This window comes from Haplochromis burtoni, unplaced genomic scaffold, assembly GCF_018398535.1.
Source record: "Haplochromis burtoni strain Fernald_Lab_line unplaced genomic scaffold, NCSU_Asbu1 Contig_166, whole genome shotgun sequence".
Classification (NCBI taxonomy): Eukaryota; Metazoa; Chordata; class Actinopteri; order Cichliformes; family Cichlidae; genus Haplochromis; species Haplochromis burtoni.
This window is the reverse complement of record NW_024582527.1, coordinates 1,208,915-1,233,006: the sequence shown is the minus strand read 5'-3', so window position 1 is coordinate 1,233,006 and position 24,092 is coordinate 1,208,915. Positions and strand designations below refer to the sequence as shown.

At 40.5% G+C, this 24,092-nt stretch overlaps 4 protein-coding genes across 4 annotated transcripts; 2 read left to right on the top strand and 2 right to left on the bottom strand.

Moving 5' to 3' along the window:
* Positions 1-238: 238 nt before the first annotated feature.
* cunh12orf43 (chromosome unknown C12orf43 homolog) lies at positions 239-3,332 on the bottom strand. The gene is made up of 6 exons (XM_005933287.3): positions 3,035-3,332; positions 2,701-2,731; positions 1,052-1,150; positions 871-950; positions 698-785; positions 239-604 (listed from the first exon to the last, which is right to left on the bottom strand). Exons 1-6 carry the CDS (start codon positions 3,159-3,161, stop codon positions 259-261), a joined length of 771 nt encoding a protein of 256 aa, XP_005933349.1. The 5' UTR covers positions 3,162-3,332; the 3' UTR covers positions 239-258.
* Positions 3,333-5,625: 2,293 nt separating this feature from the next.
* unc119.1 (unc-119 homolog 1) lies at positions 5,626-10,344 on the bottom strand. Its single transcript, XM_005933292.3, has 5 exons — positions 9,983-10,344; positions 7,442-7,555; positions 6,839-6,947; positions 6,573-6,745; positions 5,626-6,488 (listed from the first exon to the last, which is right to left on the bottom strand). Exons 1-5 carry the CDS (start codon positions 10,215-10,217, stop codon positions 6,376-6,378), a joined length of 744 nt encoding a protein of 247 aa, XP_005933354.1. The 5' UTR covers positions 10,218-10,344; the 3' UTR covers positions 5,626-6,375.
* A 112-nt stretch (positions 10,345-10,456) lies between these two features.
* Positions 10,457-14,019, top strand: pop5 (POP5 homolog, ribonuclease P/MRP subunit). Its single transcript, XM_005933289.3, has 5 exons — positions 10,457-10,722; positions 10,799-10,941; positions 11,216-11,365; positions 13,118-13,201; positions 13,458-14,019. Exons 1-5 carry the CDS (start codon positions 10,703-10,705, stop codon positions 13,565-13,567), a joined length of 507 nt encoding a protein of 168 aa, XP_005933351.1. The 5' UTR covers positions 10,457-10,702; the 3' UTR covers positions 13,568-14,019.
* Positions 14,020-17,045: 3,026 nt separating this feature from the next.
* On the top strand, positions 17,046-24,021 carry rnf10 (ring finger protein 10). Its single transcript, XM_005933293.3, has 17 exons — positions 17,046-17,613; positions 18,259-18,443; positions 18,557-18,762; positions 18,845-18,935; positions 19,040-19,224; positions 19,498-19,634; positions 19,745-19,899; positions 20,124-20,249; positions 20,373-20,613; positions 20,725-20,858; positions 20,952-21,069; positions 21,151-21,252; positions 21,336-21,473; positions 21,612-21,697; positions 21,780-21,837; positions 22,499-22,663; positions 22,783-24,021. The coding sequence occupies exons 1-17, from the start codon at positions 17,451-17,453 to the stop codon at positions 22,854-22,856; spliced, it is 2,364 nt and encodes a 787-aa protein (XP_005933355.1). The 5' UTR covers positions 17,046-17,450; the 3' UTR covers positions 22,857-24,021.
* The last annotated feature ends 71 nt before the right edge of the window (positions 24,022-24,092 follow it).

Sequence of the window (24,092 nt, the reverse complement as noted above, 5' to 3'; positions counted from 1 at the left end):
ACGGAAGATTAACACTGACGTGTATTTTTTTATTCAAATATTTGTAAATGTTTTAGAATTTAAACAAAATGTAAACTGATCTGAAACTTGTCATCAGCATGTTATCTGCATTTTTTTAACTCACCTTGAAATATTTTCACTTTTTTTTGTTTTAACATCATTAATGACAAAGTAAAGACCAATTCCAGCTTTTGAATAAAAATATTTTAAATCTTTGAATTCACCGTGGCAGAAAGTCATTTAAAAAATAATTAAAAATCAGTGCAATGCTTCTTCCTCTGCGTTTTCTTCTTGCCTCTTCTTCTTCTTCTTTTTCCGTTTTACTTTGACTTGCATGTGTTCCTGTTCTGAGTTTGTGAGCTCACCATTACTCTGAGCATCAGGAGTAGAATCTGAGTCCACCTGTTCCCCATCCTCCTGATTCTTCTTCTTCTTCTTCTTAACGCGGCTCTCTTCTCCATCTGTATCTTTCTTCTTCGTCTTTGTCATTTTTACCGAGCAAGGAGACTCCATCGAAGGGGGTGAGAGCACCAACGAGGGTAACAGATCTTTGACAGACACCGCTGCCTCTTTCAGCCTCATTTCCATCTCATCATCGCTGTCGCTGAAACGGGCAGAGAGAGAAAGAATGTCATACGGAGGGAAATAAAAATGAATCAATAACACAAGGAAGAAAACATTAATAGAGATGAAGAACCTTGAGCTGGGAGCAGGCCGACGCCTTACGGGGGCGGGAGGATCTTCAGCTTTCTTTCCTGGGACTGATGTAGAAAACAGACGAAATCCTAGAAGAAGAAAACTGTCAGGTTTAAAGAGATGAACACAAGTTCCCATAGAAACAAAATCTTCTTAAAGAGCCAGAAACTTTACCTTCCTCCTCCTCCTCATCTTTGTTACATTTAGCTGGTTCTAAACAGGACGAAGTTTGAGGCTTTATCTCTGAAATACAACTGACAGGCAAATATAATGGTTAATAAGATAATCTTATGATTATCAATTATTATAAACAAAAGGTTGTTTTTTTTTGGTTTTTTGTAGTCAGAGTCGTTACCTGTCAAGAAAGTGTCCTAACTTTCTGGCAACATGCGTCTGGAATCCTGGCGTGACCTGGAGCTCGTTGCCGTCATGTTCATGGTCAGCGACAACGAGACTGTTATACAAAAAAACTTTATGAAGCTTATTTTATTTCTGACATTGATATAAAAAAAACAAAACAAAAAACAGATACCTCTGTACTTGCCTACTGAGATAAAGGATCTACAGCCTTTTGCAAAAGTCTCAAGCCTCTGACTCTGAACTCTCAGGCAGCTTTTTCTGCCCTTTCTTTCAGTAATCTGCAGGAATATTTCTCCAGGCTTCTTGGAGGAAATTTAAAGCTTTTTGGATGTTTCTGCAAGATTCTCTCACACTCTTTCACTAATGTTATGGTCTGGGCTCAATCTACGACTGATAGTGTCCCATTGTGTGTTTTCTTAATTATGTAAGTTTTACTTCATTGCCAATTTTGACAAGATCCCCAACACCACTGCCCAAAACCCCCAAATCCTCTGTATAGACACTCACTGCTGTACCTCTCTCCTGACCTCCTCCGTACATATTAACAATTATTTGAACAATAAAATTCAAATTTTGATTCTTCCCTCCATCAGATCTGTTGCCAACGATTTTCAGTCCAGTTCTTGTGTAATTTAGCATGGGTTCTTGACAGCCACACTTCCACTGAGACCATTTGTTATAAGGCTTCATGAACAACAGATGGATCAACAGAGGGGCATCACTCAGGTCAGGTCTTTGCTAAACGTTTTCCTGTTTTTAAGGGCATAACTTTCAGATACTGTTCATCTGTTGTAGATATTTTTAGTTCTCCATTTGTTTCATCTACTCGTATTTTTTAAAGACACGCTATGAACCATGCCAAGTTTTTGGCCAATAACTTTTTAGTAATCACTTTGTTGGCGTAAAAATATTATTTTGTGCCTGCCAAACTGTGTTTTCTTGGGGATTTTTCATAGTTTCAACTAAAGAAATGGTAACAAGTAATGTGTTTTTGTGACAGGCTGCTATTAAAGTGCCTAAAGACACAATGTTGTGTTAATCAGTGTTAAGTGGCTCAACAAACAAACAAGGAAAGACAACATTCCTTTGAAAATGATCAGGCACAATGACTGAACTGAAAGTGAGTGAAAAAGTAGCCAATGTCCAAAGAAACACTGAAAGACCTTCTGAAAAGCCCGAAGAACTATTGCTCAAGACTACTTTAAACAATTCTAAGCAAAATATAAAGAAATCAGGGTTGGTTCGAGTTAAAAACATTAACTTGAACCAACAAATTATTATTACGCAATGCGAGATTAATTTGCAGAACAGATGGATAGTCATAGCTTACAAAAACTAATTTTAAGTATTTCGGGGGGGTTCACGTTAATTGAATCTAACGTCATTACAATTTACTGCTCACATTGGAAAGACACAAAGTTCACATACAGAGCTTTTGTGCGTGAAACAACAACATCGTGTTACATCTTTGTGGGTCAAACAACCAAATCTGGAAATACTCTAAACCTTCCATACATTTTCCCTCCTGTGCAATAGTGAAAGGAACAACAATGTATTGTGTTGGAAAATTGAAGCAGTTTTCACACTTCTACGGATATTTAACACTAAAAGAAGCAAATGGATATTTTAAAAGGTAACACTTACCGCTTTGACTCTTTCACACTGGCATCCGCATCTTAAAACACAGAGAGTTAGCGTCTTTAACAGAGCTACACTGCAGCTGATTAAACCCGCGCACTGTGTTGATTTAGCAAGCTCAGGGGCTAGCTAAAGCTGCGCTACGCTCTTAGAGTCTTACCGTAATGTTTATTTGTAACCAATTAAATACATTTCATTAGAAAATGTTACTGACCGACAGCTCTTTATGCATGGACTATAAATATTGTGGAAACTTCTCCGGGGTACCTGTTGGGAACGACTAGCGGTGCACGTATGCTAGCTTGTCCCCTCGGTTCAAACAGAGGAGGCAAACACTAACCTTTGCTTTTGACAGCCTTCGTCTCCCAAACCGCCTCCTGACATCTTTTAAGTACTTCGTCGTCACTGCTGCTGGAGTCCGAAACCCCAACCATCTTTTTAGCGGGGGCCGCCATGATGAAACACATGTGCAGCTACTAGTGTTGTGTTTTCAGCAGAGGATTCTGGGTAATGTATTTTGTTACCCAGGTGAGAAAAAAAACCCCAAAGCGTTCTCAGACTCATCACTACTTTCATTCCGTTTTAAGAAACGGTGGTAAATCAGGGTTAAATATTATTTTCAAATTACTTTTCAAATGGAAATCAGAGTTACATTTCTGGGTCCTGTTTTCTTCCTTTTCCCTAGAGTCACTATCAAAACTATTCAGTGGGTCATGGCATGTTTGGGGTTTTATGAGGTGTGTTTATTTTTGTCTCAATATTTGGGAATTCTGTGCAGACCCACATTAAGTAGGACACATGGTCACTCTAACTTGGACAGGTCTCACAAGCACATCACCTTGTATGCATTTTGTTCAGCAAACCTACAATGTGATATTCAAGTTTCAAGGTGGAAAAACAACATCCCTTATAACTCATTTATATTGAGACTAAGAGAGAGACTAGTCTTGGCACACCTCAGAACAAATGTGGAAACATCACTTTACCCTGCAGGTTGCATAGAACTTAATCATGTATCATGTAGTGGATAAATCGACAACATGATACAGAGTTTACTGCAATTTAGACAAAGCTGCTCCTTTAATTTCTCAAGTGCAATTAACACGACTCAGAAAGAGAAGCTCCAGGAAATGTCAGTAAGCATATCCACCATCAGTAATCTAGCATGGATTAGTGACAATCTGACAAGAGAGGTTGTGATATGTGAGACTGGGCAGTGCTGTGTCTGATTTGGTGATGTGCAGTATAGGAGCTCCACAGAGGACTTTGTCATTGCTCATATTTCAGACTTTCAGTACAACCCTGTGATGCCACCTACAAAGATTGTGCAGTGTTTAGCTCTAGTAGTGATGGCAGCAGGGGGGGGAGTAGTACAGAGCACTACTTGATGATTTCATAGAGTGATCTGGAAGGAAATGTCTCCTGAATGTGAATAAAACCAGAGAGATGGTGATGGGCTTAGCATCTGACCTACCGTAGCACAGACACTTTCTCTAACAGACTGATTCAGCTCTACTGCCAAGAGGACAGAAACAGTTAAACTTTCCCACCACATGTTATGATCTCTTGTAACACAATACATCTGCCTGGCACAGAGACATCTGTCAGATATTATTAAAATATTAATTTTAAAGAATTTCCAAAACATAGGATAAATAAAGTACTTTCCATCTCATTCATTCACCCATTTTTTTTTTATTTATTTACAACAAATTGGATAAGATGAACATTAGCAAAATTAGCCAATATAAAAACTGGTGACCATGCAGCAGGTGACAGAAAGAGTCCATGAAGTCCAACATAGGAAGAAAAGAAAAGGGCACAGTTGACAAAAGGGTGCCTAATGTGATATCCCATTTGTTGTGGGTATTAACGGACTGCATAATATGTTGTCACTGACTCTTCCTCACTGTAATCATCCTGTTTTATAGAAGGTAATGCTACAAGAATACAGAAAAAGAACATCAGGAGGCAATTTTACATCCCTTCAGCTTACTGCCACGAGTGGACAGGAAAAGGAGACTTCTGCAGATTAAAGGTGGAAAAAAAAAAAAAAAAAAACTGGATTCAAGGCACAGAGTCAATAACAGTACAGTAGGAAGAAGTCCTGATGTGTGTATGCATGACTGAAATGCAAATTAACAAATACACTTTAAACAACCATTTGCAAGGTTTCATTACTATCTCCTGCCTTGCAGGTTTTCATTTCAGTAACATAAATTCAAACAAAACCCAACTATGAAGAGAAATCCACGTTTCACCTGGAAATCACTCTGCAAGTGGAGCCCAATTTCAAACTCTTAACTGCTGCCGTTTTGAATAAATTACAGACAACTTTTCAGCATAATGCAATTCAGAGCATCACAGTAAGTAAGGTATTCCTTCTAGCAGGACTGGCATCACATGAAATTGTGCACACTGGAAAACTGGTGTAAAATTTGAAAAAGTCATTATTCGTACACAGATGGGTTAAAATTTGCAGAGTCACCAGTATCATCGGTCAAACAGGTCAATGACTGCATCTACCCCAGTGCCTCATTAAAAATAGATCCAACTACCAAGTTACCTCCCTCTGTACTGTCAAGTTGTGTGCTACTGTGGTATTTCATTAGTAAACTGAGAAGGCAATCTCAAAGGAGAAGAGCGTACTAACAGTTCAATAGGTATACCACATGTTTGGCCAAACGCTGCTAAAGAGTGGGATTCACAGCACTGCTGTGACAAATAAACAAAGGATGAAAGAACTATGCAATTGTACAAAGAAGGCAGAAAAACACTTCTAAACATGGACGGCACATAAAAGAAAAACATTTAAAGTCTAGTAACTAGATCTATCCCAGAGTTTTCATAGAACAAAGACATGAGAAAACTTTTGTTATAACAATCTAACCGATTGTAGCAGAATGAACATCACACCTGGAATTATTTAAAAAAAAAAAAACAAACAAAAACAAAACAGGAAAAGGGAGACGACCATTTTCGAATTAAGGGATATTCTACCAAAGAAGAAACTGGTCATCTTGTACTTCATAAAACGGACACCAAGCTTAAATATCTGACAAACAGTAGCAACTGCTCTCAACTCACATCTGAGGAAGAATCAAACTCAAACAAATACTAATGCTACATCTATTGATAAAACAAGACCGAAACACCTACATAATGCTTGTTTTTCCATAAAGGAAACACAATTGTCACTTGCAAAAGGTAGTTCAGCTCAAAAATAAACAAACTTATTACATCAGTAATTAAATGAAAAACTAACGTAGTCTACAGACGTTACCACTATAGATGTGTTACTCAAAACTGTCCCTTTCCAGCAGAGACAGCAGGAAATTAAGGCAAAAGTGTTCAAGCAGTTACATTACACATGTATGACAATCCAAAAGGAGAACAGAAAGGTTTCAGTCAGATATAACAGCGAAATACTGAATTAAACATTCTCTCGGACTCCCAGAAACTGAGCTCTGTTCGGTACTGATGAATTGATCCATGATTTCATATGAAGGCAGATATGGTTGGGTTTTTTCCTGCTTCTGTTCCTTTTTTTAAACTATGGTGCTTTATTCCGATAAAGAGTGAATACTTCTGTCTCTGCCCCCTTTATTGAGGGGCACAATCCAGAAAATCGGTCTCCTGGGAGCTACTGCATCCTTTTTAAACACGCCCCCCCTTCAGGTATTACAGACCACCATTGTAGGCATAGTCTGCTTTGTTGTGCATGATGAGTTTATTATCCACAAAGTAGAAACTGTCTGATCTGGTCTCATAAGGATGTGCCACCATTTGACGAACTAGAAAAGGAGAAGGGCACACCATCAATTAAGAAATAAAGATATACAGATCTGGTAATATGAACAAAAAGGAGCAGAACTTACTGAGGTCGTCAGGAAGCTGCGGGAACTCGTAAATGTGTTCACATGTGTTGCAGCTGTTAGGAATGCAAAAACCGAAGTCAAAGTCGAAATTCTTCAGAAGGCGTCCCTGAAAGTAATGCCGCTCAATCATACGGAAGCTGTTAATGGGGCGGTCACCCACTGTGAACTCCACTCTGCAGAGAGGGGAAAAGAGACAAATTAAGAAACTAAATAGACACCCGAGGCTGATCGTGATGCAGTCACACCGTTGTAGTCCATTTACTCACGTCGCACCAACCGTGCGGAGTTTTAGGAAGGCTGGTGTAAACTGGTATCTGACAAAACGCCCCGCACTGGTGTCTGGATCGCCACCCTCCTCTTCACTCTCCACGGGTCCTGACACAGAAGGCTAATTCAGCTGACTGGCATACATGCTTTACTGTAGTGCTTGAAATATACATAGGGTGTCTCTTTTCAAGTTATGATCATCCATCAAAAGGCTCTGATACAACTGAATGAGCACAGTTTGAGATGGTGGCGTCAAATCAAATCAGCATGTTAAAGAAACAAACAAAAATCTAAATACATGCAGAGGATGCGTTACTAGTGAAAAGGGGAAGCAATAGTGCTTAATCGTGGGTCCTTCTTTTTAGACTTCATGTGTTTTGATAGATTTACATTTGAGATAAAAGTAAGGATACCAATACACAGCTGGGCTGCAGCTCTCGTGCTTGGTGACAATTCATCTTTTTAAATGCATGATAACTAAACAGCTTTAACATGTTTGCATGGATGTATGATCATTTCTGTTATTCATTCAGGTGTGTTCTATATTTTTAAACAATTTTAAGCTTGGTAACATGCAGGCAAATTTTGAGTGTATCACTTACCGCTGTTAGGAGGTTTGGCGATTTCAAAGAGCACTGTTCCTGTCTCAAGATCTCTGATTTTGAAACGTGTGAAGTCAATGTTGTAGATATTATCTTCAGGTCTGCAAAGATAGTCTGGAATGTGGAAGGAAAAAAAGCAAGTTAAGCCAAGACAATCAACTTATACAGTAAACGTGAGGGAGTTTAACCCTCTGCAGTCAAAGTGATCGTGTTTAGTAACACTGATGTTAACTTTTGCCTTGTTCCAGAGTGGGGTAAACAGACTTTCGGAGAAAAAAAATGTAAATAGTTTTTGATGCGTGACAGTTTGAATGGTTATTTAATTTCATTGCTGATTGACAAGATTTGGTGAAAAGTTTAATGAGAAAAAAAAAAAAAAAAGAGCACATTCTCATTGCCTAGAATTAAGATTAGTGTTATCACCGTTTGTGAGCTTAGACGTCAACTAGCAAACAACTACTAGAATATAGAGGTCCCTTTATTTAAATTCTTCTGTATTGAGGTTTCTCATTTGATGTCATGTTCACATTTTAAGAGATTTATCCACCCTCATTGGATGTGATTACAAGCTATGTTTGCTAAATTGGATGCAAAGAAGGTGCTGCACCAAAAACCTCCTAGTGATTGCTTTGGTTTCTAGCAGACTGTCATAGCTGCCTGACGTTTTTCAAATTTGTCTGCAAACACTTGCAAACTACTAGCAAAGCAGTAGTAAAAGTATGACGCAAATGGAAATGGAGACGATTGGATTTCAAAGTAAAAGCATGTGGCTCTGGAGGCAATTTGGATTGGACTTTTTTCAGTTTTACTACAGCTCAGAGAGAACCCGACCGTTGCTTGCAAGGCCTCAATGATCAGTCTCTTGGTATGTGTGACTGGGGCTTTAGTAATTACTTAATCAGATACTACCACCAACCTCCAGCAACAGATCGGGGAATACCATTTTTTCACATCATGACTGGAGTCCACATTGTCACCATGATTGTCACACATCCAAAATAGTGAACACGTTAACGACATGTGGTTGCGCAACTGAAAAACCTCAATATAACAACTTTGTGAAAGTCACACAACTGTTTGGAGCACAAAGACTGACCTTTACTTAGAGAACTGAGACAGCACTTAAGGAGCAGTCAGGCTTTCAGTATCTGTTTTTCTGGCTCCTGCAAACTGCAGTAATGGTGACTAATGCTATAGAAAAAGGTTCTAGTGTTCAAACAATGGCAGTGAGATAGAGCAGAAGTAATGTCATTGTTGTCTGGGTGAGAAAAAAAGCTAAAAAAACAACATTAGTCACTAGCTGCAGCTGTAGTCAACTGGGTGTCCGATGACAAACCATGGGATAGGGTTCAAGCAGGTTGCTACATGGGTGAAGGTGATGACGGTTAGGGGAGAAAATGAAAGAAGCCAGCAATCCAAATGAATTACTCATTAAATAACTGTGTGGGAAGTTGGTTCTTTATATTGATGAACACACAACAGGCACCATAACATTCAGAATTTGTTCCAAATAAGACATGACCTGGGAGAGGAATCCTTATGTTTAGGAAGCCGGTAGTAAAGACTAATGTAAAATATCACAGCATTACAGTGTGTGGAACAACTGCACAGACGAACAAAAAAAAAAGCACATCAATACATAATTACACAAGTTTGTTCAAAACAACAAACTGCATAAATATAGGAAATGCTCCTCTCAGAGATCGAGTTGTCTCCTTATGTTCTAATGAAGCCTTGTCTTAATTTTCTTTTTTAAAAATCAAGGCAGGAAACCCAAGCTGAATGTATTCAGTAAGATTCTCCTTTTTGTGAAAAAGGAGTACAGCCCGAGAAACGTAAACTTCTACCTACTGCTGTTCAGGTACAGTATCTACATTATATGTAGAATTTAAGATTATTTCATATCGTTTTTACATACTGTACATAAAGCCAAAGTGTTGTAATTACACTTCCCACTTTGTTTTTGTTTTCTTAATATGAAATCATCCACTTGTGTATACTTTACACATAATAAACTAAAATCAAAACAAAGGTTCAACTGATCATTAACTCATTAACAGCCGTGTCAGAACCGAAACTGTGTGCTTTATAATAACTTACTTAATAAACGTGGGTGAGTAGAAGATTCTAAACCTAAAAGTTTAGTCACTACACCTCCAATTGGGAAGAAATGAGAAGAAACACAACAGTACACGTATCTGCCAAACACACTTACTAAAACAAGTTGTTAAGATAATAATAGGCTTTTAGCTGTTTGACCTCCCCAAGCCAGCGTGGGGTGCCCTAAACAATGCTCGCTTTGGGGCTTCAAAGTCCTACTTGCACCCTTGCAAACCCCCAATGAACCCGTGCTCGCAGAATCACCAAAGTAACACATGTAGTATTTACCTTATGAACACATTTAGAAAACGTACCCTTTGGTCGACTGCTCTCAAACTTCTTTTCTTAACGTTAGCCACAATTAGCATAGTGCGTAGCTAGTTAGGCGATCAAATTTCGCCGCTTTGAGCAATGCGCAACTTTACGTTGCCATAACATTACCTTCCGTAACAGCCCGGAGCCCGAGGACATGGTCCGGGGTGATATCTCTTCCTAGAGCCCGGAGTTCATCCTCTGTGACCACAGGCCACTTCTCCGTTTGGCTGCGCCTCGACTTCAGCTTCTTCAGCATTCCTCCGCCACTCTTTCTGTCCCTGTGGTTGCTCTCCGTGCCGGTGTCTGCGTCCTTCGGGCCCTTGCTGACTGTTTGTAAAGGTTTGTTTCGGGAACCGTTCATTTCGGACAGCGCGGCAACAATGAAATGAGGAGCGGAGCCTATGAATTTGGGAGCGATTTAACAAACTAGGAGGTAATCTCAAGATGGCGTGAAACGTGTTAGGGAGATGGTAACGCGAGGTTGTGATTGGCTAAGATCGATGGAGGTTGCCATAGTTACCCCAGGGGTGTGAATGGTTTAATTTCCGGGCCTTTCCGTTTCCTTATGAGCTGCTTGCGTTGTTTAGCTTCTAACACACAGGAGTGATCTGATTTGACGACCGTTTTATCTTTTCTGAAAGCCACCTATCTACCAGTTCTTCCGCTTTTGAAATATGTTACCCTTTAATTTTTTTTGTTCGGATGTGTTGTTGGACTGGTATCTGTAAATCCGTGCTGCGCCCATGTAAGTGTCGAATATACATTACATCTTTCCAGCGTGTGGCGCTAGTGCGCTTGTCCGAGTTTTGTTGACGGAAGTTCCGACGGAAGTAGAGTAAAGCAGCGATGGTGCGGCTGAAGTCGAGGTAAAACGTGCTATTCGTATACTGTTTCCTCTAGCGTGTGTGCTCCTAGTTTCTGACGCTACATATTCTGCCGCAGGTATTTACTATGCGAAGTCAACGTGTCGGACAGGAGCCAGCTGTTGCTGCTCGACGACCGAGCAATTATGGTGGCAGTGAAGGCAGCGGTAGCCCGCACACATGGGGACTATGGGGCCGCTATGTGTAGCATTAGATTTTGTGGTAAGAAGTTTTAGATACTTTCCAAGGATCAAGCGCCAACACTTGAAAATACCAGTGAAAGTTGTTCAAATAAGCATCAGCACTAAAGTAAATTTTAAAATGTATTTAGCTGTTCGTAATGTTTGCCTGTGGAAGCTGGTCAAGCAAAGTTAAACGAAATAATAATAGTCCCATCCCTTTGACTTCTGGGGTGACGACATTCTTCTTGACATCGTGCTAATGTTGCTGGAATGTCGTTTGACTTTTAATTTTTTTGTCTTTTTCCCCCTTTTAGTTAAATATCTGAACGCTCACACTGGAATAGTATTTCTACGTTTTCCCAAAAGCTGTTACAAACTCCTGTGGTCTGCATTGCCTTTCATTACCAGTGTTGAAACTCGTGGGCAAAAAATTCCCTGCTTTCTAAACTGTTTGCATGTAGGAGGTAAGAAAAAACTGTAAACTAATATTCCAGAATGAAAAATACATACAGTACTGTGCAAAGGTGTTGAGCCACTCATTGTTTCTTCATATATTGCTAAAAAAAATCTGAAATAGTTACACTGATTTATTGAAACGTGTGCGATCATAAATTTAAATACTGCATATAGGGCAAAAACAGAGTTTGTACAATTCAAATGAGTTTGAAAATCAATACAGGGTTTGACCACCTTTATTGTTCAACACAGTCTGAACTATCTGTCATTTCATTAAGTAGTCTTCAGGAATAGTTCTCCAGGCTTCTTCATGCACATCCAAAGCTGTTCATTGGTTGTTGGCTGCCTATTTTTCCTTTCTTTGTTAAGGTGATCCCACACTGCTTCAATGATGTTGACTGGAGGTCAGTCCATGACTTGTTTTTTTGTTTTTGTTTTAATCCAGGTATGCTTTTACTGCACCGGCAATGTGTTTGAGATCGTTGATCACGAGGAAGACACTTTCCAGACGGTATTGCATGGTTTATCAAAATCTAATGCTTAATCTCCTGTGTTCAGAAGATCTCTCACACCACAAACCAAGATAGACTCCATCATGTTTTACAGATGGCTGTAGACACTCACTGTTGTACCCCTCTCCTAACCTCCTCTGTACTTATTGGAGACAGTTTGGGGGGGAAAAAATCTACGTTTGATTCATCACTCCATAAGACCTGTTGCCACTGACTTTCAGTTCGTTTGTAAGTTGACAGACTTCTGGTTGTTTCCCTTCCTTAAGAACGGCTTCTTGACAGCCACTCTTCCACTTAGATAATTTCTAATGAGGCAGTGAACAGTAGGTGCATCAGCTGAAGGTTCAGATGCATCTTTCAGATTCTGTGTGAGGTCTTTGCTGGATTTTTTTTTTTTACTATTTCTTAAGGACATGACTTTCATATACAGCAGATAGTTAATCTGCTGTAGATAGTCTTTTAGGTGTGCCACTTCCTTTTTTTGTCATCCAGTTCTCTCAGTTTTTTTTAACAATGGACTGCAGACCATGCTGAGATATACCTAGTTTCCATCTTACAACTCTTTGGGAATCGTCCTCTTATTGGAAAAAAATACTATTTCCCACCCGTCACATTGTGTTATCGTTGGTATTTTTTCATAGATTAAACAGAAGAAGTGGAAGCAAATTATGTACAGTTTAAAACTGGTTCTTTGCTAAGTTAACATTTATGTGTTAAGTGCTGTGGTGTGAATGAGACACGGTGGGTCCAGAGATCAGTTTTGAGCCATTTTATTCATTCCAGCTGCAGCTCTCGGCTGTCAGCCATACATGCATCACACCACAAAAACTCACAACAAACCCCAGTTCCCCATGTTTTAAACTCGGCGGGCATGATTGCGGATACCATGCAGGTGCATCCGCACGGCCCCGCAGACAACGCCCCACCACAAGTGTTTTTTTTTTTAATACTTGAACGAATCATCAGTCGGGGTTAAGAAACAAATAAGCATTGCTCTGAAAATGGTCAGGTAGAAAGACTGAATTCACAATAAGTGAAAAAGCAACCAAGAAAAGCCAACAACAAAAAACTTTGAAAGACCTTCAGAAAGCCTGGAAAATTATTGCTCACGACAATTTTAAACAATTATAAGGAGGTCTGGCTCCGTGGAAGGAAAATAGAAAGAAATTAGGGGTTGCTCAAGACTTTTGCACAGAACCATACATTTTAACTACATATAATTTAAGGTGAGTTTTTTGTTTGTTTCAGGGACAATTAGAACATGTCAGAAGTTTCTGATCCGATACAACACCCAGCAGCTCCATCGAATGCTGCCTAAATGTAAAAGCGAAGGTAAAGAATTGATTTGAACACTAAATTTTGCAGTTTTGGTCTGTGTGTTTCTTAACACTACACTAATATTATCCTCATAAAGTTGTAATGTTCTACATTTTAACTTTCGTCTTAAATCATATAGGATGTGATCAAGCCCTTCAGTTGTAGATCTTGTAGTTCACTGAAGACAACAAACATTTGATCTTGGGACAACAAACACAAAATGAACAAAAAAAAAAGCAATTTGACGGAGTTCTCCTCGTTTTATTTGCAGAAGAAAAACGGCAGGTTCGCAAAGCAATTCTAAGCTGTTCCCTAACAGAAAGCAAGGAAGCATTTGAAGAGGATTCAGAGAGTGAGGAGGAAGAGGAAGAAGAGGAGTGACTTGACCACATGCTGGGGCCTGTGCTCAGGTTCAAGTAGGATGCCTGGTTGTGCTTGTTTTTTGTTGTGACTGAAAGAGAAGTCTGTATGAAGCATTTGAAGAAATAGATTCACAACTGCAAGAGTACCTTGCAGCAGGTTCTCAGTGCTTTTGTTACTTTTAACCGCTCCACCTCCTTCTTTAGATAATTCTCTGCACTGGAGGGACGGTTTACATGGATAACTTTGGGTTGCAGAGTGGTCTGATGGACTGTCTTGAGTGTCTTTCATCAGCAAAGTCATGTGTTTGATCACATGATCATAAGTTAGATAGTTAAATAAAACTGTATTTACACAGTGCGACACAGTACTATGCTCTCCTTCTGAAGAGTCAGACATTTAATTTTGTGTGTTTAATTTGTATTGGTTCCTTTTTTGTCATATTTGTAAATTAAAGCCACTGTTTGAAGATACAGTGTTTGTGATGCTGTTCCATGTACTTCACATGCTCACATAGACCATCTGGGTCATATAGGCAATCAAATACGCACTTTCATAATTTTATTAAGAATATACCATTCATTATATAGAAAGATGTTCTGTTGTACGTATACAAAATTATGGATACAGATACATACAGCAGGCTGTATGTAAATCATGACATCACCCACTGGTTAGTGACGTCCAGAAAGATATACTACAAAAGTTCAACACAATGCTTTGCATTAGCTGGGTTAACAAGACTAAAAACCGCAGTGGAAGAGATCGGGTATCACAATGATGGCTATCAGCTGTCTAGGTTAAGGTGCGTTTTCTGCCTCGGGCTCTGTGCAAACTTAAACAAAAAGGTGCATTCAATGTGTCGTGACGGTGCACAAAATGATCCCTGTGAGCGCCGCCTATTCTAAAAAGAGATGTGGTCAGATGATGATGGGGAAAAATAGTGATAAAATGTAAAAGAACATGAAAAATACAGTAAAATACAAGACTTGCAAAAACAATGAGCTTAATGCTGCAGAAAATTGTTAGGTTTGAAATTTAGTGCACAGAGAGGTAGATTAACCTCCTAGGACCTGGCGTCCACATATGTGGACATCACATTTTGGGTTATTTAGACCAAAATACTCAATTTTGCTCTACAAGGGCCTGATATCCACTTACGAGGACATTATATTGCTACTGTTCTATCGAAATTTTAAACGAATATTCTCGTATGTGGCTCTCATTTTTCTTAAAAACAAAAATAAGGTTAAAAAAAATCTGGTAATTCGTTGTTTTTACATTCATCAGGTCCCAAGCAGCCCAAATATCAAAGAGAAATTAAAAATGCATTTCGTGGAAGAGTTCAGGTCTTAGGAGGTTAAACATTTTAATTTGAGTTAATTATTTTGATCCTGAGTACGCTCTCTGCCCTGCTGTTTATTTCGAAGGTGACGGCTGCAAGTTAGAGCTCTGAAGCTTAAAACTGGATCTATTTAAAAATAAAAGTTTCCATTGCCTGATGAAGAAAACACGAAGACTAGACTGAACAGGTATTCTTGGTGTGTGTTCTGTGTTCTAGTAGCTGCAATTTCAGCAGCGCAAAGGTCATCTTAGTGTTTTGAAGAGCGAGGGCTGGGGCTGAATGCAAACTGTGGACGGAGCATGCTGTTAGGCTAATGCCTTGTAACTGGTAAGTCATTAACCAGTGAACAAGCCTGGGCTAAATATCCAACTCCAAAACTGACCATGACTTATAAAATTAACTTATTGTTTCCTAAATCTTAGTTTCTACATTTATGGTCTTAGGAGGTGAGGCCCCCACTTTTACCCCTGTGCAGTATCCAAGCTGCATACTTAGATTTGTAGACAAGGTCTTCCTGTGATCCCATGTACCCATCTGAAAACTAGAAGGGTTTTGTACATTGAAAATCTTAATGCCAAAACTTTGTGGCATTAAACACTTAAACGAAACTTTTCAGACAGGCATTTGGGTAATGTTTTTGGGTTCTGGTTTATTTTACTTGGTTAATGTGTCTTCATTTTAAAATTTAACTTTTTTGGAGAGGGGCAGAAACAAAGGCTATGACTAGTTTGAGGCCCTAGTTAAATTGAGGGTCTGCACCAAGGCCCAGTATAAAGGTAACACCAATTATTTACGCCATCTGGCTCAGCTACTCCAGCTGACTCCATTAAAAAAAAAGAACCCAAAACAAACAAACTATTTAAAAAACACGAAGTATGAAGAAAACAAAAGTATACTAAACTTATTTTATCACCCCAAATCCAGTAAACTAATCCTAATCTGACATGGACGTTATTACTACGTCTCCCATGATCACAATAGTGATGGGATTTCCCCCTCTTTTTTTGAGAACCGGCTCTTTTGGCTCAACTCACTAAAAAGAGCCGGCTCTTTTGGCTCCCAACCGGATCTTCAGGTTGTTTTGTTGCTTTAATTAATTTATTATTAACAATAATATAAAATTGTGCACAAAATGAATTCCTAATGTAAAAAAAAAACCTGTGGTTTTATTTATATATGTTTATATATAAATATATATGGTGGCCCCTAGAGACAAAGCACGTACAAACTCCAAAGCAAGTAGAAACTCCAAAACACATTTCTAGTGTTAACTGAATTTCCAAAACAGAGCTACCTAGATCACTTAAATTACACAGTTGAAAGCATATGTGTATTGTTTGTGTATTTATACACAAGCACTCATATATATTCAAATAATTTAAAAAAAAAAAAAAAAGTTCATTTACCTGTTACTACCACACACCGAATCCAGTCGCTGGTACTTCCTGGCTTGTGTAGCCACTAGGTAACAAAAGCTCAACACTGCGCCTAGCATGCTGGAGCACTTCTGTTGTGTTTTGTACGTGCTTCGGAGTTTGTACGTGCTTTGTCTCTAGGGGCCACCGTAAATATAATTTTATTTATTCACTCCACATAAAATGTAATAAATAAATAAATCATATAATACAAAACCAAACTATTCACATTTTAAACTTTTAACTATTTAAATTTTCAGCTTTTTCCTTTTAAACAAATTTAAAGTGAAACAACACAAAACACTGCAAACCACAACACAATTAAATATAAATTAAAATATGAAAACAAAAAGAAGATGCACATTCTCTGTCATATGGGCCTACATGAATAAACTTTCTGAATCCTTTATCATCTGCAAATGAAAATAGTTGTGGATGATTACTATACCTTTCTAATGTGACGTTGTTGTCCCTGGCTCTCTTTCTCTCTGGCTCTGTTCCTGTGCTACTGCGAGTGCAACTACCGCCTCTCCTCACTCTTCCCAGCGCAAAGCACAAGCCTCGCGTGCGGAGTGAAGCGGAAAAAGGGCAAGAGAGAGGGTGAGAGAAAGAAAAAAAAAAACAAAAAACCATGGATCCCAATAAGGAGTCGGGTCTTGTCGTTCACTTCAAAGAGGCGGCTCTAAGAGCCGTTTCGTTCGCGACCGACACATCACTACTAAACAAATCGGCAGGCAGTACAAGAAACATCCGGGTCTCTCAGGTTCCTGTCTGGCGACCTGTCGCCATTAGTGCAAGCTCGTTTTGAAGGATATATATTTTTTGGCTAAAATCGCGGAATTTTTAGGTTTTCCAGCTTTTGGAAAACATTTATCGCCTTGTTAAGGGCATATTGTTTCCCTTAGCGAGAAAAAAATCCTAAATTCGGGGGGTCTTGGCCCCGCGTGACGATTTTTCGTCCTCACTTCCAACTGCTCCGATAACTTGAGACGCCGAAACCGTGTCTCTTATTTTTTCTCGGGTTTGTTTTATGGTCAAGATGTCGCCGTGATGGGGTCTCCGCGTTTGACAGAAATGAATCAGGGCCTTTGTCGCCTGACCCGCACTCACTGCAGCCCGCTTTCCTTCTCCGTTTTTCCGTTTTATGCTAGAGAGCTCGGCGGCTCTCTGCCCGGAGCTCGGCCTCAACACCGTTCACTGCACGGAGACAAACATGGAGAAAAACCCCAACAGCAGCAGCAGCACCAAGGTTCCGCCCCGTTCCAGCTCCACAGGCCCGGCACCGAGCGAATCTAAACCCAAAACAGGTGAACACATATCAGGAAACGGCATAAATATCACATGAGGTTGCCAAACACATTGTGTGCTCTTGTAGCTAAACACCCATTGCCCTGTGGCCTGTTGGGGCCTAGCCGTACTGCAGAGGTTGTTTACCTTGTATGGCTAAGGACCTGACGTAGCTGTCAAAACATTTGACCCACCAGCTGTCACAAAGTACCCGATATTTCCATCCAGCATTGTTTTACTTATTTTTTTTTTTATGACATGATGACACATTTCCGCTACCAATCAAAAGCTACTAATGTACGTAAATAAATATTTAGTTGTATAGTTTTCACAAAACTATTGTGTTTTCAGATGCATGAAAACTGGTATTTTGTTTGCTAAATCCTGAAAAAAATGCACTGAAAATCCAAAACACACGAATTAAGATGTGCCCTAAACAAACCCCATTGAGCTCTGTAAGAAACTGTATTTGCACTTTCTTTATATGGGGTGGAAATGTGCAAAAGGCTTAGTTTTTACCTACAGACTCAATTACAGGAGACTTAATCTACTGTTTTTAGACATCGGGTCTTTCACATTACAAATCAGCTTGAATTGTGATGTTTATAAATGTTTCCCCCCCTAAGGCTTTTTTTTTAATTATTATTTTTTTATTTGGATTTCAGAAGGTAAAAATAATGGAGGCTCCAAGCGTTACAGCCGCAAGCGTGAGCCCTCCTTTCCTAAAGCCGACAGTTTCCCCGGCCCTCGCCGCACCAATTCACAGAAAAGCAAGAATTTTGACAAGAGACCCCCTCAGAGAGGTGGAGGACGACAGTATGGAGTTACAGGTGGAGGACGACGTGAGGAGGTGCGTGTTTCCAAAGGCTGATGTTGTACTGACCTCATTTAGTGGTGAGAAAACTTCAGCAGTTCCTTGTTGACATTCATTTGGTCAATTGCGATCAATCCTCGTGTCACCAGGTAGCAGAGACGCGCCGGGCCGAATTCAGCCCGGCTCAGTTGGCAGGACCGAAAAAAATAAGCCTGAACCACCTGCTGAACTTCACTTTTGAACCCCGTGGAGGTAACGGTGGCGTCGGAGACGGAGGCCACTCCTGTTGGGGCCGTCGAAACAAATGGGGCCACAAGCACAAGCCCTTCAACAAGGAGCTTTTTCTGCAGGCCAAGTAAGCGGCCTCCCAAACGAAAATGATTCTGAATGCAGAGACTCGATGTTTGGGATTCATCTCACCTTTGTGTGTGTTGCAGTTGTCAGTTTGTGGTGACTGATGACCAGGATTACAAGGCTCACTTCACTGATCCAGACACTCTGGTCAACTGGGACTGTGTGCAACAAGTGGTGAGTTATCCTCCGCGTTTTGATGGGGAAGTGTTTACTTAACTACCAATATTTAATCAAATGAGAGCACGTGTCTTGACAAGCCATTTCTGCTCATTCTGCAGCGCATCTATAGCCACGAGGTGCCATCGTGCCCCATCTGCCTGTACCCTCCTGTGGCAGCCCGCATCACCCGGTGTGGACACATCTTCTGCTGGCCGTGCATGCTGCACTACCTGTCTCTTAGTGACAAGAGCTGGTCCAAGTGCCCCATCTGCTATGAGGCAGTGCACACAGCTGACCTGAAGAGGTAAAACAGAAGGAAGCAAAACATTGCTATCTGTCTAAAGGAGAAGAGGAGTTACTCCCCCCCATGGCTCATTTAGACATCATAATTCTTAGTATATACAAATGAGTTCTTTGCTGCTTGCTTACAAACAGCCGCCTGTCCCCGTCTTGCACCCGTGAGCCCTGTGCCCTCACAAGTTCTCCTGCTACATGGAGATATTAAAACAGGTTCATTTAGTTTGCGCAGGGTTTTTCGGTTTGTTTGGTTTTTAACCACTTGCTTGTGTTGTTGCAGTGTGGTTGCTATGGAGACCAGACAGTATGTGGCTGGTGACAAGATCACCATGCGCTTGATGCGAAGAGAGAAGGGGGCTCTGGTGGCCCTGCCTAGCTCTCAGTGGGTGAAGGTGGAGGAGCCTGTTCGTTTTGGAGGCAAGTCTGTGCCAGTTTTATGGACAAGATCATTTTTCACTTTTAAATTCATATAAGACTTCATATAAGTTTAAAGGTATTTTTAAACTCTGTTCATATTTATTTTATAGATGCATGTTTGAGTCCATATTCCAAGCTGCTGCTGACCTCCCCGGCACAGGTCCTGAACCTGGTGGCAGAGGAGAAGGGAATTCTTCAGGCTCAGCTTAGCCAGGAAGAGGACGCTCAAGGGTGCTTCATCCAGAGCGCCCTTTGTCTTTTACAGGTAAAGCTACGTGCACATCTTTGGCAACTAAGACATAACAACATAGACATAAATAATGCAATAGACAAAATAAAGTGAAATAAGCGCATTTAATTTGTATGAATAAAAGTTTTTTTGCTATGCCGCTAAATCCATTTTCTCTTGGGTGTTTTGTTTGTTTTGTCTAAGGAAGCCAAATAAGCAGTTAACTGATGATGTCTTTATCTGTATGTGTTTGTGATTAGGAGCAAGAGGAGAAGCTTCTGGAGCAGCAGAAGGAGAATGCAGACAGCCTCGACTTGTCCTCTCTGACTATGAAAGAACCTTCTTCTCCTGTGGAAGAAGGGGTGACTAACATCAGCAGTGCCAAGGTGAGTCTAAACCTTCTTTACCCTTTTTCACATTGTTGTATCTCTGGTGATGGGATCAAATGTATCCTATTTGCGTGCTCCTGGTTATGGTTTTTTATCGCCTCTGTCTTGTTTCATCTTTAGCCCGTGCTGCAGTACGCCTCAGCATTTGATGACGAGGTGGCAGAGTTTCCGGAAGATGCTGATGTAGAGCTGCCAGGCTTTCCTGAAGCCATTCTAGAGAGTGTGCTGGAGGAGCCTCCTGCAGCTACAGGGGATTCCACCTCAGAGCTCCAGCTTGAAGAGGAGAGCCCGGCCATCCAGGCAGAGTCAGGCCGGCCCTCAGCCAGTGTGGTGCCTGGACCTTATTACTATTTCTACCAAGGTTGGTGATCCTCTGCTCCACCCATCTACCCAGGATAAAATTCCTGCCGTAATATGTAAAATTTCCTCATCCCTATTTTTTTTTTCCTGCTTTCCATCTTTCTCCATCAAGCTGACGACTGCCAGCAGATGTTCCTGCATCCCGTGAACGTGCGCTGCCTGCTACGTGAATACGGCAGCTTGGAGGCCAGTCCTGAATCCATCACCGCCACAGTGGTGGAGATAGTGGGGCAGACAGTCACAGAGGTCAGCAAACAAAAGACTGACGTTCTGTTGTTTAATGTAGTTTTAATTTAAGTCAACACATTTAGTTTATTTATCCCCCTTTCCTTCTTGCAGGAGATCCGCCGCCGGCATCGCTATCTGGCTCATCTGCCACTCACGTGCGAGTTCAGCATCTGTGAGCTAGCACTGCAACCACCAGTCCTGTCCCAGGAAACTCTGGACATGTTTGCAGGTTAGAACACTTAAAACTTGTTTTAAGGGTTTTACTGTAAAGGTTTCTCAGATGAAATAAATCGTCCTTTAAACCTTTTAGATGACTTGGAGAAAAGAAAACGCCTGAGGCAGAAGAAGGCGAGAGATGAGAAACGCAGAGAGAAGCGAATTGAGATTGAGGAGAACAAGAAGCAGGGTAAATGTAAGTATACCTGAAAATTACACCTTTTATATACCTCATATTTTGAAATTGAGGTCCATAGTACTTGCATTTTCATTCCCCAGATCCTGAGGTGCATATTGGACTGGAGAACCTTCAGCATTTCCCAGCATTCGGCCCTCCACCTCACAACAGCAGCCCCCCGATCCAGCCTGACTTCACCTTTGCGCCTCCTTCGCCCCTCAGCAGCAGCCCTTCCTCTGGTAAGATCACCCCTTCCATCTGCCATTTTTTGATAAGAGTTTCCTCCTGTCAGCTGCCTGTGTGGCTTTTGTTGATAAACGCCATGACACACATAATTTTTTTTTTTTCTTTTCTTTTTTAAACGTCTGTCAATTCAGATGGAATGAAATTCCCAAGTATGAATACGCCGTCACCTGTCGTGGGTAGTGTGGAGGATGAGTCCCACTGCATGTCCTTTGCACAGGTGTGTGTGGGAACAGTATTCTTTGTGACTTAAGTGATTGGCATAGCTCAGCAGTGCTTTAATAAGACTGTTTCCTGTGTAGATGCTAAGAGATGGGAAAGCAAGAGCTGATGCTGGGCCCAGGATCACTCCAAAGAAAGGTAATGCAGGAGTGTAGATGTTATGGTGCCTTGTTTGCTACAGTTAAGCTGTAAATGTGAATAATGTGAAATCTCACAGTTAAAATGCCAACTCCTGTTAACTCATTCACTGCCAGCCATTGGCAGTGAATGAGTTAAACCCATTGACTCATGCACTGCAATTGACGGCTATAGACGTCAATGGCAGTGAATGAGTTAAAATGAAATTGATTAGAGGTGCCTGGTTGGCTCGTGATAGTAGCTACAGCAGTAAGCTTGTATTTATGGGGAGCAGTTTTAGTCTGCTTTATAAACTGATAATACTTGAGCAAAGAGCCAGATAATGTACCCATGTTGTCATCAAAGGGTTTGTCTGCCTACATCCGCTTACCAGGTGGAATAATAGAGTCACACAGTTTTTGCTACTTTTATTTAAACCCAACTTGTCATAGGAGTAAAATCTGATATATTGAACCTTGGCTCAGAATAAAACCCCAGCCTCATCATTTCTGTTTGTGCTTCCTGTCTATGTGGTTATATCAGTTGTTACAAATTGCACGTACCGAGTGGGTGAAAATAAGCAAAGCTTTTTGTGTTATTGTGCATTTCTGGTAAAACCAGTTTTTGGAACTGCAACACCCAGAGGTTTCCTGAACTCAATGTTGTGCCTTGTACCATGCAGATAAGCTGCTCGCTCCCCCAGCAGCGGACAGCGATGGCGAGAGCGACGGCTCAGACCGTGTCCCAGTGCCCAACTTTCAGAACTCCTTCAGTCAGGCTTTAGGGAAGGCACTTATGCAGTTGGACAGTGGTCCAGTTTCTTCTCAACAACCTGTGGTTGAACCAGGTCAGGAACCTCTGATCCCTCACATCTACTTAGCCGAAGCCTGACATTTCTGACTAGACTCATTGTTTGTTCAGAGACGATCACACGCTCACTCCCGTCTGGGACTTTTTCTCTTTCAGATGAAAAAGGAGGAAAAAAGAAGAAGAAAAAGCAGAAGCTTCTGTTCAGCACATCCATGGTTCACACAAAGTAGACAACACTGAAGTTCATTTAATCATATTGTTTCTCCCCCACTGCTTGTGTTTTCAGTTTCACGCAGATCTTTCTGGAACTATAAGCTATGGAAAAGGATTTGAGTTCATGCTGCTTCAAACATTGTTCCACTGGCTTCATCACCTGTTCGAGCTGTTTGTCTTTCCATCGGTTTAACTTGCATTTCTGTTGTACAACAAGGCCAAAGCTTTGCACCATCATGCTCGTGTCACAATGAAAGCCTTATGAGTCAATTTAAGTTAACATTCAAAGTATTACACATGCTTCAGGCTTATGTAAGTTCCATGTACTTGAGTGCATCATGGGGGTCTATTGTAGGAAACTGCCCCATAGTGTTGCGTCTTTGTCCTTGTTCATGGCATTAACATGTGTTTTTGGTGATCCAATCACAAGTTGGCTGCCTGAGTATGTGTGTTCACACATGCGGTGCTAAGAGTGCAACGTGTACCCAAGATGTATGCATGTGCAAGCCATTAGACCCATTACTAATATAGACAGGGTAATTTGAGGTGCTTCATACTAGAATAGCAGTCAGCCAGCTGCAGGTACGTTACACCTTTAAAACTTTCCAGGATACTCAGCACCTACACATTATCAGTCTGGAACTTAAATACAGAAGGCAGCAAGTGAGTAAATCTTTCAGTGTTTATCACAGGTCAGTCTTGGGCTAGCTCTTCATATGTATAGATTTGTTGGATTGCCAGAGTCAAAGCCCTAGTATTTGGTAATGCCAACATTATGCCTACACATTAAGTTCTAATGTCAGGAAGTGAAAACACAGTATTGTGTAAAAGATATTAGTTCTGTAGGTTCAACAGGACTCTTGATATATTCTGCCTGGATAAACATGAATAGCACTTTTCTTGTCATTCAGTTTCTTCTTAATTTCATCTTCTGTTGTAGGATGTTTACTCACTTTTAACATTATTTCCCCAACTTTTATTTCAGTGTTGGAAATGTGTGAAGTTAGAGAATTACTGGCTTAATGAGTGCTGGTGAAATGAGAACAAGTGGATTTGATTTTTTCTTTTTTCTTTTATTTTTTCCCGAGGGTTCTTTAATTCACCTTTAATTTTGTCCAAGTTTATAGACTGGTAAGCATAACTAGTCTGTTGCAAATAATAATAAAAAGATGCACAATCAAAGAACTGGTTGTTTGCTACACTTCTTTACCCCTGTCTGGCAAAGTGAAACTCTGAAGGTGACTATCAAATTA